Genomic DNA, 16,992 nt, shown 5'->3' on the forward strand with positions numbered 1-16,992 from the left:
ATTACCTGATTAGGTTTTGGCCTGGCTGTGTGGGTTGACATCCAGTGGACTTGGCGACAATACCTGCCTGTAAAGCCAAATCTAGTCTTGCTTCGTTTAAAGACCTTGGACAAAACTTCTGGACTTGCATGCTGAATGCTAAGCAGTGTGAAAATAGGCCACTGATTTAAAGTACCCATGGCTACAGTGGGTGTTCAGTGGGGAGATGGAATTGTTGCAGATAAATGAACTTTTTTGTGGTTTAGAAATACTGGTTTCCATTTAAAGGTGGTTCTTTTTCAAGCATACACTTGGGTGAAATTTAACTCTGCATCAGAATATCCTCTGTTTACTGCTATACGATGGGCACTTTTGTTTCCTTCAGCACTTCAGGCTTCTCCCCTTAGAAACTTAGTCCAAGTCTGACATTGAGATCTTGTAGACTTAGAAAATAACCTTAAGCAATGTCATCTGTCTGCTAGAGTAGTTCCTTTTCTTTATCTTCACAGAAGTTAAACCTGTTAGGGCTGCTTTATTAGGTGAGAAGCATTTGTTACTGCTGTTCTTGTCTTCTTTTGCACCTTTACTGCAAACACATTTTTGATCTTTTGGTGTCATTGTTTGGAAAGTGACATGTTTTCCAGGTGAGAGTACCTATGCAACATCTGAAGTGTCTATAGTGTTAGATATAATTACCAGTGTGATGGTAGTTTCTTTGTCTAGGTATCTCTCTAAAGGAAAAAAAAAAATAATTCCAATGATTAAAATCATTGGAAGGGTTTGAAGCTTTACTGTGAGGAGAGGGATAAGTCTTTCTTCTGTACACTATAAAAATATTCAGTAAGAATAAGGAAAGATTTGGAAGTGTTCTAGTCTAGTCTGGGAAGCTTCTGTGCACCCATTTCTGGCACTGAAGAGACCCTCTGTTCTCTTTTCCCAGAGAGAGTGATATGAAATGAACTGCCAAATAAGCAGTTCACTGGTGTCTTTATAAGGAAATTTAGTACACCTAGTCTGATGTTCTGGAAGCACATTGAGACCTATTACTAAAATGAATTGGACTAGAGTTGGTAAGAGATGCTTCACAGAACAAGAGTACGTAATAGACAACCATAGAAAAAAATATTTTTGTCATCTGGCTGACTATTTTAATTTAGCAACAAGCTTATGCTCTAACCTATTCCTTAAAATCTAAAATAAATATTGAATCCTCTCATGTTTACAAACCTTCTTAAACGATTTGCCCAAGAGGCCTTGCAGTTGTGAAGTTCTCTAAGTTGTGTTTAAGCATTTCCTCTTACTCCAAAAATAAATCCATCAAGGTTCTGGCCTCAAAGACAACAAATACAAGCCTGTAAGTGCCTTAAGAGCCCTAAGAAACTTCAGAAGCAATTGAATACAATAAAAATAGTTTTTTTGACACCCCCTGCTACTTCTGTGGGGAATGAGGCTGGGCTGGGACTCAGGGGCTGAAGAGATATGGGAGTGCACTTTGTGTTACCTGGTATTCCCTTCTCCCCTCCCCTGCCATCCCCAAATCAGCTCTCACCATCTTGGCAAGAGTTTCTTGAGCCTTTGCTGGCCAGGAGTTTGACCAGCTGTTTGGCCCAGGAGTTCACAAAGAAAGAGGAAACATTTCTGGCTGAAGCTTTTATAAACCACCACTTCAGCCACCAAAGCATCAAAGTCCCTGTGGGGAAAAAACAAGTAGTTGGAGAGTTTTTGGAGGGGTGAGGGGGAGCAATGTGACTTTCCAAAGGGCCTGGCCTCTTCCTGATAAGTAATCACCCTAGAATAGAGCTAATCTAGGAAAAGTGATGGGATTATAAAGATGATAAGATCTCCACTTCTTCTAAAAGCATGTGTGAAGTACCAACTCCATTCCAGTTCTGTGGTTTGAAAATATATTTCTCCTAACAGTGCCTTGTGTTACCTTTGCAGGATGGTTTGGAAATTTGCCCTGTCCGTTTTTCTGATGGCAGCACTGGTTCGAGTAACGGACACCAGGAAAAACCGCCCTGCAGGTGCCATTCCCTCCCCGTACAAAGGCGGCAGCAGCAACCACTCAGAGCGGCGGCAGCAGCTGAACAAGGAGGTGTTGGCCTCCAGCCAGGAGGCTCTCGTGGTCACTGAGAGGAAGTACCTCAAGAGCGACTGGTGCAAGACACAGCCGCTGCGGCAGACTGTCAGCGAGGAGGGCTGCATCAGCCGCACCATCATCAACCGCTTCTGCTATGGGCAGTGCAACTCCTTCTACATTCCACGGCATGTGAAAAAGGAGGAGGAGTCCTTCCAGTCCTGTGCTTTCTGTAAGCCACACAAGGTCACCTCTTCGACCGTGCAGCTGGAGTGCCCCGAGCTGGACCCACCGTTCCGACTCAAGAAAATTCAGAAGGTCAAGCAGTGCCGGTGCATGTCTGTGAATCTGAACAGCTCAGGCAAACTGTGAGAACAGGCACGTAGCTGCTGCTTGGTGTTGTCTCCACCAGCTTTACTGCTGCCTCTCCTCTCCCACTGAGTAGACTGTCCATTTTGTTGGTTTGTTCCTTCTTTTCTTCTTTTCCTTTTTTTCTTTTTTTTTGGTGTTTTGTTTTCTTTCAGGAGGCATCTCTCCAGCAAGGAAAGGCTCCTTGTCACTTGCCTACTGGAATAGCGCTTTTTAACCGGCTGTGTTAGGCACTTCACCATAAAGTTTCATTGCATTTTAAATGTCATCTGGCAGTTGAATCTTCTGGAGTGGAGCAGGCTCACAGAAGTTGGGATTGATCATCTAAGTGACCAGTTGGCTGAATCCAGCATTAAATGTTTCCACTGTGTGGAGTAAAGCCCTCTGCCCTACACTCCAGTTCCCTCCACAAGTTGAGAACGCCTTCCCCGTGCTTTGGTCTGGAGCTTGCTTCTCTCACTTGGAAGTGCTGGGGTGCTGCCCAGGACTGGGGGACACAGATGAGGGAGAGTAATGAGGAGTAATGTGTGAAAAGCAAGTGAGACTTTCCGATGAGGCTCCGCTCCTTAAGACGGCTTCAATTGTGCAATGACAAATGGTTCTGGGCTTGTTGTCTGAACAGCAGATCAGAAGCAAGGGGAAGAGGGTGAGGCACTGGGTCAGCCACGGTGACCACAAAGCAGACTGAGGGTGGGTTCTGATGCTGTTGTGGTTAGAGTATATTGAACACATGGCCTCTGCAGCAGTGTTTATTTTGTAACCTAGCTATAGTAAACAGCTGTTTAAAGTATTATAGACCTAGCCATGTATATTTTTCTTGTGGCAGAGTATGCCAGCCATTAAAATATGTTAAGAGACTCAGTTGCTAGGTTGGCTGCCTGGCTTAAAATGGACATGGTTTTACTATGCTTTTGGTAGGCTTTTGTATGTTAGATATGTGTGTGTGTTTCTTACTCCAAAAAGGACGACATCCATTTATGACCTTATATTTATGCCTGCTCAAACCAGGGGAGGTGGAAGGGTAGTGGGAGAGACCGCTTAAGGGAATGATGTGTCCCCAGAGGTATAAAAGCACTGTCACACAAAGGAAAAAGTTGGTCATTGCTGGACTGAATACAAAAGCTACATAAGTGTAGCTAAAAAGCTACATAAGTTTTGGGAGTGGTGTCTCTCCCATGATTTGAAACCATGTTAATATGTTAAAGGACAAACGCCTCAATCAGTGCTGCTGGAATGGGTCACAGCTGTGGGAGCAGGCAGAGAGTAAGTTGTAATTGCTACACTATTGGTGGTCCACTCAGTTTTTGAGACCTGCACAGTAAGTGTTGGTGAACACTTGCAGTTCATTTTAAATCATACTATGTTGTTATTCAGTTGATGGAGTTTAACATGTCCTGTATATCCCATTTGTTACAGTTCTGATTTGTATTAGTCCCAGCTGCATTAAAATCCTGTCTCAAATCAGCCCCTTTCCCCAAACCAAAGCCAGTGCGCACAGAGTTGTCTGAAGCTTACAAATTAAAAATTACACGCCGACTCCCTGTGCATGTTGCACAGTTCAGCATCTGCAGCCTGCTGCCGGAGCCCCTCCCCACCAGTCTCTTTGCATGCAGCCACTTCAAGGGATTAATGTGTTCAGCACTGTCGCCAGCCAGGGCTTCAGAGCCACAGGTCCCCATTATGTGATACATGCCTCCCTAAGAGGCTTTGAGGACTGATCTCCACAAGAGCTCCAAGCAGTTTACAGGGACTGCCATGGGCAGGGTGAGGTTGGTTGGGTCTGGCAGCCCTGTTACATGAACAGACGTCGCTTTTCTGCTGTGACCTTCCAACGTGCCAGAAGTACGCAGGGAGACTCGTTGCACAGGGAATGCTTTAGGATCTGTTGCTGCTGCATTGTGCCAGCCCCAGCATGGGCACAATTCATACTAGTCTTGAGAGTGTGGGTGTGCAGATGGGGAAGGTGGCAGTATAGTCTAGTAAGACTCTGGGGATCTCAGTCGTCACTTGAAAGGAATCAACTGAAAGTCAGACATTTTGGACCAGAGAGAGAAAAGCATCCTAGTAAATTCACTTAAGAGAAATGTGCAAGAATCTTTACCTTTAAGCTATGCCCTGCCTGGGTTTTTCAGCAGTTTGCAATATGAATATGCTGCAGCTTAAAGCTCCTTCTAGGAGCTGTGTTTATGTAAAAAACTGAGTTGAGCTTGTACTGGTTAAAACTGTATTTAATTCTTGTTTTATAAATGAAAACAAAAAATGAAGAAATGCTTTAAGTATAATGTAATTATTTTATAGGTCAACTATTAAATTATAGATTAAATAATAAAGCTACTCTAGGGTTATATGGCATCCAGGTGTTTTGCTTCAACAGTTTGTGTTACTGCTCTCTAGTCATTATATTCTCCAGCTTCCTTTTCACCCTCCCAAACATAGGTGAATGATGTCTCACCCTGACAAGTTGGGTAAACCTTACTACTTCTCCCCTTGGTTCCCACTCCTCTCAGAAGTAACTGGAAGGCAAGAGGGAAAAATAAAATACATTATTCTTAGATTCTGGCGTTGATTTTGCATGCACTTATTCTGGGTTTTTTGGTATATTGATGAACAAAGCTCCACCACTGGCTGAAACACTGCCATAATTTGCCATAAGAGGAATAACTGACCTAAATATTTTTGTTTAAAATATATATAGATCCTTATGTAACAGGCACCAAACTACTCATAAGGAAAAAAAAAGTTATATCCTAAGATGCAGGTGAGCTTTAGTTGTTGCTATCAGCTCTTGAACAGGTTCAACATATGGCAGTCCAAACATGGGGTAGTATTTTGGGGTTAGTGGTGTTTTTTCCCTTACCAACCCAGAGATAATGCAGTTTCTCAAGGGAAAGTTTCTGTGCGGAAAGGGAGCTGTCACATTGATTGATGAGCCTCCATATGACCAGAAGAGATGCCTGTGATGGGTCTTGAAAGAAGCAGAAGAACCTAGACCACAGCTAGCAAGGGAGGGCTATGTCCTTTATGGCACTGTGCTTGCAGGGGCCGTTTGCCCAGGTGTGGGCAGGCTCCCTGCTCACACCTCCCAAGTGCCTCTGTCACTCGGCTCAAAAGGAGCTCAGCAGTCACGTCCTTGGATGCTCCTTTCTCATTCCTACCCATCTCTTGGCCAGTCTCCTGCTTTGCAGGTCATGGATTGCCCAGCACCCACCTGAACCTCTGCTGCTTGAGGCACAGCCCAGACTCCAGCTCTAGTTCTCTGTCTGCTGCTGCCCAACTGTTGAACCATCATTGTACCAGAGGCAAACTCTGTGATCCAAAAATCTCCCACTTGTAGAAGCAATCCAAGAACAAAGCGAAGCTCTCTGAGTAAATGGAAAAGCTGTAGGTGAGACAGATGCAGTTACTTTTTAACATGTACAGATGCTACAGGACAGGGGAAGGGAGTAGAAAAGCGCATGTTAAGCTCAACCACAATGGGAGTGCCATGTTGGCAGGGCCCCAATTTGGGGTGGGTGGCAAGTGAAGTTTCTAAGACGGTAAATTTCAGCAGCAGCTAGGAATAAATGAGATAACAGTGCTGACACAATAGGGACCCTTTATGTTCAGAAAGACATTTTTTGAGGCAATGGACTTACCTCTGGATGCTCTTATAAGTAGGTTGGAAGAATATCAGAGGAACAGATGGGTCAGTTGTAAGCAAGAGAATAACTCAGAGAACCTGTTCTGCAATGAGAATCCTCTTGGTGGGTGGCAGACATGAATGGTATTGGGGCATGGTTTTCTCTTTTCTCCCTTTGCTGGCTTGCTTACACTATATTTGGAAAAAACTTCATCAATTTTTGCTTGTTCTGTCCATAGTAGTTTAAAATTTGTGTAACTGAAGTAATTAGTATAGTGGATTTGTCACAAATTTGGCTTTCCTTTTAACCTAGAGTCTGCAACAAAATATTTGGAATGCAATGACTTGCTATATGTTCTCTCAATGGAATTAATATTTGCTTCCAACTCTTTAAGCTGATCACTGAAAAATTGGGAAAGAAAAAAAGTCAGTCTGTGGAAGATCCCTCTAATTATTATTCCCACTGCCACAGTTGGTTAATACTTAACTAAGTTCTGGAAGTGTTTTGGGATGATTAAAGGTGCTACAAAAAAAGCTAACCCACTACAGTGTCATGACATGACAAAGTGCCATGCTTCTGAAAGGCTTTAATTGGCAGGAAAAACAACATGAATCCTTAGCTCCTCATAAAAAACCAAATTGTTCTTGCCGGCACATCACATCTGCTGCTCAGGTATGAAAGTCCTTCTTTTGCTGCTGCATTTAAGTAACAGTGAGCAATATGTGGTGTTAGCAATCAACAAAGGCTCAGAATTTTGTCTGTGAGAACTCTTGTAGAATTAGGGCCAGTTCTTCAGTGTAGAGTGCTTGATGTTGCAGTGAAAAGGGGGTTTTCAACAAATGAGGGGAGAGGGGACCAGTGGGGTGTTCATCCTCTTAAAAAAAAAACCCCAAAACACACAAACAAAACACCATTGGTCCAGAATTCTGTAAAAAGTTGAGTATGCTGCTAAAAACAAGGAGCAGAAGTGTAACTTGTGCTCTGAGTCCCCTTTGGATGTTCTGTCGGTCAACTGTGGTGCTGCACATAGTGGGCTACTTTGCATGGAGGTTTGAAATAGGTTGGAGAGGAGCTATATAAAAGAGAAAAATGTTCTACCAAATAGGCTGGGTCTGAGTAAAATGAAAGAAAAATCTATGTTGCAGCATGTGTCTTAAGATCATAATATGGTTCCATCAGCTGCAGTCAATCTTTGACACTTTAGAGAGAGAGAGAGAGGCTTGAAATAAATTCTAGCATCCATGCTGCAGATCATGTAGAAAGGGTACGTATATATGTGATAGATTTGGAGGTTGCTGGACCTTTTAGGAGGTTGCTAAAACACTTGTATATATATAAAAGGACTATAATATGCAGATGATACTTTTCAATGCATGTTTTTGCCCTACTAGCAATGTCCTGAGACTGTTAACTCAGCAATGTAGTAGGACCAGGTTACAAACCTGAGCCAAATGCAAGACTGGGAGGCATTCACAAGCTGGAGGAGTTTTACATAGTCTCCTCAGGTAAAGAACACTGAAGTTCTCACTACCACCACCTGGGGAAAAGGTAGTGTATCCACATAACTGGGAATTACTGTCACTACTATTCTGAAAGGCAAGCAAAGAGAAGCCTTATTTCCTCTGCTCTCTTCACAAAAGCTCTTCCTTGATCACAGAAGCCAGAATGGGATGTGGTGCTTAGGGAGCAAATAGTTTGTAACACACTACAGCATAACCAGAGAGTGGTAAGAGAAGGCAGTTATTTCATTATTATTCCTTTTATTTTATTATAAATTAACATTCTAAAAAAATTGGAATAGAAACACTAAATACAGTATTGCACATAGTGATCTTTGTTAGATGATCTATTATTTCATTTAGTATAATAATATACATACTGTAGGTACTGAAGAGAACAGGAAGGCTACAAATGAAAACATGCTACTATATCCTTGCACTTAGGAGCAAAGTTAGGAGGAGAAGACTACTGTTTACATAAATACAAATATGGATTTGAATCAGTGCCATTAAAATAGCTTTACTCTTTAAAGTTTTTTTTTCATAAGTTAGTAGTAACAGCAAATAATCTCTTGTTTTCTCTTCCCCAAATAGTAATGTTACTCCCATCAACACAAAATTTTAGAATTCCATTCTTGGTAATTTATATCCCTGCCAGAAATTACTGCTAGTACAGATTTTCACATAGGCTTATCAGCAACAGGAGACTTGCTTTTCACACAGTGAAAAAAAACATCTTTTCTAGTGCTTGGTATATGTGAAGAATAACAGATTCCTGAGGTCATATTTTGCACTTCCTTTTATGACACCCTGTAGAGTATATTAGCCTCTGAACAGCTTGGAATGTCTCTTGATGTGCTAGATTAGACAGGGAATAATGCAACCCAGAAGGTTAGAACTCATTTGCCTTACCCCAGTGTCTTTCAGGCTCCAAAGCTGTGAGCACGTGCATCCAACTGAGTTGCACACACGGTCTGCTTTCAGGAAAAATTAGCTTTGAAAGAAAAATGTTATTAATCAAGCTGATTGGTTTAGGGCTCTTAAATAAGGACTGGAGGAAGGGGTTCTTATCAGTTGAGCAGTCCACAACTGATACAGCAAATTCTGGATTTCAAATAGGAAGTAAGTGTGTGGTCTAAAATGGAAGCCCTAAGTCATATATTTCAATCATTAACCTCCTAGTCAGGGACACTGAAAGCCTGGAGGAAATGTCTGCAATTCTGTTAAGTGTGAAATTGATGTCAATTAGTTGATAGTCTATGTTCTGTCACTAGAATTGGCTACTGTTTTCCATAAATGTTGTCTCCATGTGCATCTTTTAATAGCTCTCTAAAGGAGTTTTAAATTAACTGTAAAGCTAATTCCAGAAGGGAAGTCATGTACATGTGGCCAAAAGCCTGTCTGACTTAAGAGATCAGCAGTTAAAACTATACTACGTCTTCTAAAGTTCATGTAAAAGTATTAGCTGCTTTATATATTAACAAACTATAATAGCCAAATCTCTCATACTCTCTATCATACTTCTGTGCTTTTCTGTATTTTTCTGCTTTTTCGATTTTTTTTTTTTTTTTTAAATGCTGGATTTCTGACCCCCATACCACCTGGCATTCACTATCTGGCAGAAGATGAAGTAAAAGTATGCTGCCTTATCGATTTTAAACATAGTTACAGTAAACATCTTGTTCCACAAATATTTAGTCATGGAGGGCAACCAAACAAGTTGGGAAAGCATTGATTATACTGTATAAACAGCACTTAACAATTCAAAATACAAACTACAAATGCCAACATGAAACGGATACAAACAGTTCACTAGGAGTAACATTTCTTTCCCTAAACTAAGTGCAGTGCCATGAAGTATTTGTGTCTGATGTTGCCAGTAGGAATGGAAATGTTTTGCTGTACCGAGTAGCATTCTTATGAAGTTCAACTTAATGCAATTTTCAGCATGTTTAGAACTGATGCAGATACCACTTTTTATGCATGCTGACTTGTCCTATTTGTAATATACCGTACACTTTACAAAATACCATTTTTGAGTGGCAAAGGAGATACAGAGTACAGGGAAGGTGTTTCAAGTCCATACCTAGTCTATTTCTGGGCACTCCATTAAAGTGATTACATTCGTGAATGAATGCACAATAACACATCAGTTGGTGGAAAACTCTAGAGAACAAAACACAAATTTTAAAAGGTCAAGGAAGCAAATGATCAGGATGATGTAGTTTCCTTCCCTCTCACTCCCCACCCACAGGCATGTTGAATTTTGGTAACCAGGTATCAATGGCTTTTGAATCTCTTCTCTCAGATTTTCATACTTATCTTTGCTTTCTGAAAAATAAAATAAATATTAAAAATAAAGACAAAATTTGAGTGTACACGAAACCATCTTACACAAATATGAAAAGCATAGAAATATATAGGCAAATGTTTGATTATATTTACATAGAACTGACTTCAAAAATAAACTTTGAAGCTAGAAGTGAAGTAGACTACAGCTATAGAGTGCTTGTGAAATATTTTTGTTTACTTTCCTTTTCACTCATCAAATTTTCACTAAGACTGAAGGTCCCTGTTTCAGTGCAAAAAAGAATGATACAGGAATAATTAAAGAAATAGTTCTTAAAATAAATCTCTCAGTGTCTTCATATACAGCAGTATATGTTAGGTGGAGAAATGCAAAACAATGTTAATTTGGATGGTTCTTTTGAACTAAAATGTTGATCTGCTTTTAAATAAAACTGATAAAATGTAGTTTATAACTTCTTACCAAACTAGCACTCCATTTACGTTTCTTGTGGCACTAGCTACAGTCAACTCTTACTAAACATTCAAAATAAGAAACAATAAATGCAATATTATTGCTTCCTGTACCAAATTATGTTAGTTAGATTACAGTAAATTACCTCATGCTTCATTTACAAGATGTGTGACAGATAATATGACTACGCAACTATGACTGACTACAAAGCATGAAAGAAGTCATGTATTGGGGTGGTGGGGAGCAGAGGACACAGAGAGGGACACAGACACATGAAAAAAATCTTCTAATACTTTTCAAACATAAATGATGGCCAGTTTCTACAGTTATGAATTAAATATGAGGTACCAGAATAATTTTTCTGTAAAATCAGTCATGATCCTTACAATGGTTAGGGAATCATAGGGGAGAGGTTTTATTGAATGACCAGAATTACTCCTCTATTATCACTGAAGTTATTTATTTACTTTCAAAAGAATGGTGAGAGCCCAGTATTATTTTTTTCTAGTGTTTCTATTCCAAACAAATCTATATCAGTGGATCAGAAAACACTGTATTTGTTATAGGGATCCACCTTGAAAAAAGTGTAACTATCAAAATTCTTCCTTTCACGCTGTATCTGTAGAAAAGAGAGTGAATACAAACTGAATAAGCTGGAAGACCAAAACTACCTTTCTGCCTTCTATGTGCATCCTACACCAAGACTGGGAAGAACACAGATTGGCACAGTGGGGCAATAATAGACTGCTCTTGCTTGCTTGTGCTACATCTATTTTGTGGAGTAATATTCATAAGCAGATTTCAAGTTTGTTAATTTAACACCTTTAAGGAAAATGTTAAACATTAAAGAAAAAAACCAAAAAAACAACCCAGAACAAAAACATATATAAAGAATAACCTACCTATAAAATGCAAAGAGAAAAAGGTATAACAAGTGATATAAACAGAAGTATTGCTACAAATTTTACTTACAATTCCAGAGTCATGTTTCGGTCTAATATTGTATAGCGACTTCCCCTTTTTCTGCCTGCAGACTTCCTCTGCTTCTTTGACTCTGAAGAGAGACAAAATCTATAAATACTCCTGTACACCAACAACATTTACAAAGACAATGCACTATAAAACTTACAAGTTGTGCCTGAGGACACAAGTGGATAACTTTATTCTCCATATATTCATTAGCATGCTCCACAAAATAGTTCTTGCACTTCAGGGCTGTTGTAGCCTTACCCAGCACTTACACAGACAGGCATAATCAATTCTAGTTACAAAAGCAATGAGTACTTACTGCAGCTGAAGTTTCAAATATATGAGGGCTTAAAATATATTGGATGATATGTAGCTTACATTTCAGAGCATTCATGCACGTATTGCTGAGAAAGTGCCTTTTTATAACTCTTTAAAGTATTTCTTCATCTATTCCAACCCTCAGTACTTCAATCACAGTTTAAACAAAGTTTGTCACCAAGCTATGTTCCCCTCCACCCAATGTTGTTTATATTTTAAATGGCAAAATAGCTTAACCTAAATTTCCAGTCTTTACTCTCAACCTTTAAAAACAAAAAAATTGAAAATTTCCATGGAACGTGATGTTTAAACCAAGGTGATGCATGTGACTGCACACATCTCTCTAATTCCAAAGCTGAGGAACCTCAAGGCTACGTGACCACTGGGGATGAATGCAGTTCAGCTGCTTGGATATAAAGAGAGGACCAGGTTCTAAAAGTAAGGGTCCACTTCTTAGTGCTTCCTGACATGGCAAACAGTACTGAATTAGAACCTTATGAAATGCCACCACATTTTTGGTGAGAGAAATGTCCTTTTGTCATGCAGATAGGAAACAACCTGTGAAAGGCAGAGGACTACACTCAGACTGGGAACCTGCCAGACTCAAGCTGATGGGTTCAATGTCACACTGTAAAATGTTTCTTTACAATTTTCATTCATTTTATATATCAACCTTGTAAACACATATGATTGCTGGAACACTGATAATACAGATTTATATTATGGATTCTCTGAGCTGCACAGACTTAGATAAACACTTTCTATAAGAGAACATTAAATCATGTGCAATCTTTAATCTTTTTAAATGAGAGATGAGAATTTTATTGATAAATAAAATTGTAGAAAACAGAAATGTAAATCTTATATTGGCTTGATCTTGCCAAAAATATGGACTTGACATAGCACTTAGTCTGACTTTTCACCATTATTCAAGAGTGAAAAAAAAGCAACAGTTGAATGATATTAAGAAATTATATATGCTTGGCTAGTTCCTTGCAGTTCCTCTCCAGACCACTAGTATGTCTGTTATTTCACTAAGGCTACACAGTGAGAACCCAACTTTGTCTTACTATTATTTTTGAATAATTCTGTGTGTGTGGTAAGGGCCAAAATTTTGAAAATAAAACTCCAGCTGAGTCTGCTAAGCACACTAAAAAAAAAAGCTTCATATTCATCTCTACTTTATTCAACTTCACCAGACACACCTTGTTCTTAAATTTCAAATTTATACTTTCAAAAATTAATTTAAATTAATTAATCAGTTCTTTTCCAGCACTTCTAAAAGCTGTCGTCTTTTCATTTGATGGCCTTGTATGTTGTTAGTGTAAGGAGACCTTCATGTGCACAGGTAAGGGGGTAAAAAAGCTTTGAAACCTATTCTTTCAAGCTGTAATGCTTTCTCTCTGACTGCAAATCAGATAGATTGCAGCATAATCTAGAACAAAAATGTCAAGCGGCCAAGTAATTTACCTTTAAAATGTATTTAAGTAGATTCAGTAAAAGTGGCAGCCAAAACGCAGTGATAGCTTCAAATAGAAACTTATGGGAATGATGCAGAATGAAGAAAAATTCAAAGACATTTTCTTTTCTCTAAAACAATTTTTCTTCTGCTTCATGTCTACTTTTCTCCAATGGAGGAAAAAATATCTGTGACATTGATCTTTCCATGATCTTTTCTAAATATTCAGACACATTCCAACCTATCAAAAGCCACTCTTACAAAGTCAGATATAAAATAGCACATCTATCATATAATTTCCTCTTTTTCAAATACAAGTATAGCTGGCTCCCTTCACTGTAGACATCATTTAAATAACAAAATGAAATCTTACATGTGAGTAAATTAGTATCAAATCCCTGTATGTGTACAGGGACTATACAAGTACTATTGAGTTTATCAAAATCACTGTTTTATCGAAGCAGTGTAATATATGCAGGTATTCAGACTACTCAACGTACAAATGGCAACATATGTAATGTATAAAAATATTTACTAAATCAGTTCACACAGATCCAGATGTTAATCTTGGGAAATGCCAGGGAATCCTCAATTCCAGTCTTTGTCCCACCTAAATATCCCCCTTCCAGGATGGATTACCCACTGCTTGCTAACATACAAGGTCACAAGACAACACGGCTCCCTGTGGGTCTCATGTTAATTCAAACAAAAATCCTCACACAGTAAGGAACCCTTGATAATGCAGCTGTTTTCTAAAGACCAAGTCCCATTAAGTGTCACTGTCAGTGTAACATCTCTACATATTCTATTTCAATTAGAGAAACAGCTTTTTGGAGAAAGGCTCTCTCTGCTTGAAACAGCAAAATGTTAGTAACATGCCACCCTGTGAAGGAGGAAGTCAGAACTTCTGTGGCCCTGAGATGAAAATGATCCACAGCCTCCAGAGTGAAAAGTGACAATCTTAAAGTTGTGTTTCCCAAATTTCCAGTATTATGTAAGAGGTGCTGGTCTCAATAGTATGGTTGTGGTTCTCAAGGTTTTGGGAGCTCTTATGAAATTCCTTGGAGTTTGAGCCTATTTATTAATACCAAAGGAAATAAAGAAGATGAGAAGCATTACTCCCTAATGCACTTAAGACTGAGAGCTAGCAACCACTCAGTTCCAGTTCCAACCATATCACTGACTCATTGTGTGGGTTTGGGACAGTCCACAGCCTCCTGGCTCACATCCTGCTCTCTGTGCAGGAAGCTCCAAGTGGTTGGATAGAGACTCAGTGAAGCCCATGTGACCCATGCATATGCTTCTTCAGTAAGAAATGACCTGAGAAATGTAAAGGTAGCACACCAAAGGCTCATTTTAAGGAGGTTTAGTTTATGACCATATTAAATCTGGAAGCATGGAGAACTGTGTAAATCTACAGCTGTATCTAAAAATGAAAAACCAGCAGACTGGTGAAATAGAGGCAAAGACAACTATTAGCCTTCCACAGGACCAAATCATAAACCAATGAGTGTGGCTAGCAATTTTGACAGTATGCAAATATATTTTGTGAAGGTTGATCATTCATCTTAATTAAGATTTTATTAAATGTAAAATTAAAATAACTTAATCCTTCTGGAAGAGGAAAAGGATGTGTTTTGTAGGAGCATCCACACTGTTTGAACTGTGTGATCTAGAAAAGCAGATAAAAGGTCCCTTGAAGTAAGGGCAATAGTCTTAGTCCAGTTGGAAAATAATTGCCACTGAAAAGTTTTTGTCATCTTAGGTTTTCTCTATTGGCCATGAATGTTTTTTTAATCTTTCCATGAAACTAACAAGATTTAGGCAAAAGCACATTGCTAATCAGCTTATGGCTGGTTCAAGCCATATTTCTCACAATGGCAAGCAAATCCCTGTGTACCTTCCTCTTGCTCAGGCTTTTCCTGCACTACTTTCCACTGACTTCAGTGGGACCCTGATCAGCATGAAGGTGCAAGACAATAATTGAAGACAAAAAAGTGCAAAAATTGCATGAACACTACTGATAATGCGTTAACTCAACTGTGGTGAGTTGATAGAGCTTTATGAAGAAACTAATGGACCTAATTCAATAATGGGAGGAGAAAAAAGGATTTTTGGAGAAAACAACACAAGACTCCCAACAGTCACAAAAGGAGAAGCAACACAGAAACAATATTTCCAAGCTCCAGGCCAAAATGACACTACCACTGTGCCAATGCAGAGCTCAAAGAGAAAAAAAAAAAGTTAAAAAGATATTCCTAGGAAAGGGGTGGGTATTAAATTGTCAGGCCTTCTGTGGAGAAACAGGCTGCCACTCGGGAGACTGTGGAAGAAAAGGCTGAGGAAGGTGAGTGTGCCCCAGTTCCTGAGAATTATAACCCGTAGGCAAAAGCAGGCATGTGATAGATTGATTTATTGTTCTGAAAATACTTAATACTGTTTTTACTTAAACTATGTAGTTCTTCACTACTAATACTTTCTGTTAGAGAAGCTGTCTGGTCCTTTTATAGAGCTATCATTCTCAATGGCAACCAAATCCTCAGAAGCAGGACAGATCTTCCAGGCATGATCTGAGAGTGGGAGAGGAAGTTGGAGGTGGAAAAGACATGGTGTGCTCTTGGAGAAGCCAGGTAGTACCCTTAACTTGATAAGTGTGGTGGGAATGACTTGCCAGCTTGCAGTGTGCAAAACTTTGCTAAACTGATGCTCAAACCATCCCACTTCATATTTTACAACCACTTCTCAAAATTATTTTATTTCAGCAAAATGACTTTGGTTCATTTATTATCGATCCCTGTCTCATCTTATGCCAATTCTGGCTCAAAAGTGAGCATATTAGTTTGACAGAAAAGATAACATCAGCTGTGCTACTTTTAGCAATTTTTGCCTCTTACTCTTTTCCCAAGTAGTTTCTTGATTTTGTCTTAGTGAGAACATAATTCTTCAGAAACTAGAGCTCCCAGCCTAGACAACCAGAGAATTGATTAACTCTCACTGTATTAATCAGAAGAGTAGAGTTATTCAGGCCCAGGGCAGATTCATAAATACTTGTTAAGAGTGTGCATCACTTGAATCTCCTTAAATAATAGATTTAGCTAAAGCATTTCTTGCATTATTTCAGAAAGAATGTGCTTCCAAATAGCCCCAACAATAAGAAAACATGTAGGGAACATAGAACACTAGGCAATCAGTGAATCTGTTAAAAAAAAAAAATTTAAAACATCTACAAGGGAAATAATAGCCAGTCACTTACAGAGCCTAAGAATTATAGTCCTGAAATCTGCTACTTAATAAGATTGAGTCTATCAGTTGTCACCTGTAACAAAATAAGTAGTTTCTTATTTCCATCATAATAAAAACTTTTCTCCAGCACTATCACCTCCTTGTACCTCATATTCTCATATTTATTGTGAGACAAACATATAAAAATTACTATTCAGTTTAAAGACAGCCTGTAAGACGAATAAGCAAGTTTCACTTCAGCATGCACACAGGAAAAAGAAACCAGACATGCTTAAAAACCCAAAAGACAGAGTGTTTTTATCTACCTTCTAGAACAAAAGCCAGCCTGGCCAAAACCTTATCAAGGCTTTGAGACTTTCTGTCATCATTCAATCCATTGAAGGGGTAGCCACTTCCCTGCCACTAAACATTAATAATTTTGTCTGAAGTATCTGTGGCAGACAGATTCATTTCTTACTGGCTCCATCTAGGCTTGGTCACCTTACACTTCACTAACGAGCACTGTGACATGACAAATGTAATCACAGTTGAGAGGACTGGAAAGTTACGCCTTAGATAGCAGAGCTTCTCACAGAAACTTCCATGATAAACTCAGACAGATATTACTTTTACAGTTGACAGTATAGGTTATGAAACCCAAAAGACATTTTTCTGCAGATATTCTGCATTTTTTAACACAAAACAAGGCTGAAGCCAAT

General features: G+C 39.2%; 2 protein-coding genes across 8 annotated transcripts in view; one reads left to right on the plus strand and one right to left on the minus strand.

Moving 5' to 3' along the window:
• Window positions 1–4,770, plus strand: part of GREM2 (gremlin 2, DAN family BMP antagonist) — a 41,446-nt gene extending 36,676 nt beyond the window's left edge. For all 3 annotated transcript variants that reach the window (XM_068184962.1, XM_068184963.1, XM_068184964.1), the window contains one exon: window positions 1,921–4,770. In XM_068184962.1, coding sequence (XP_068041063.1) covers window positions 1,921–2,428 — 508 coding nt within the window. In that variant the 3' untranslated portion in view covers window positions 2,429–4,770. The remainder of the gene's footprint in view (window positions 1–1,920) is intronic.
• Window positions 4,771–7,781: 3,011 nt separating this feature from the next.
• The window catches only part of FMN2 (formin 2), a 158,761-nt gene continuing 149,550 nt past the window's right edge, over window positions 7,782–16,992 (minus strand). For all 5 annotated transcript variants that reach the window (XM_068184971.1, XM_068184970.1, XM_068184965.1 and 2 more), the window contains 2 exons: window positions 11,278–11,359; window positions 7,782–9,875 (listed from right to left, as the gene is read on the minus strand). In XM_068184971.1, the coding sequence (XP_068041072.1) occupies window positions 9,849–9,875; window positions 11,278–11,359 (109 nt within the window). In that variant the 3' untranslated portion in view covers window positions 7,782–9,848. The remainder of the gene's footprint in view (window positions 9,876–11,277; window positions 11,360–16,992) is intronic.

The sequence above is a fragment of the Anomalospiza imberbis genome, chromosome 3 (assembly GCF_031753505.1).
Source record: "Anomalospiza imberbis isolate Cuckoo-Finch-1a 21T00152 chromosome 3, ASM3175350v1, whole genome shotgun sequence".
NCBI lineage: Eukaryota > Metazoa > Chordata > Aves > Passeriformes > Viduidae > Anomalospiza > Anomalospiza imberbis.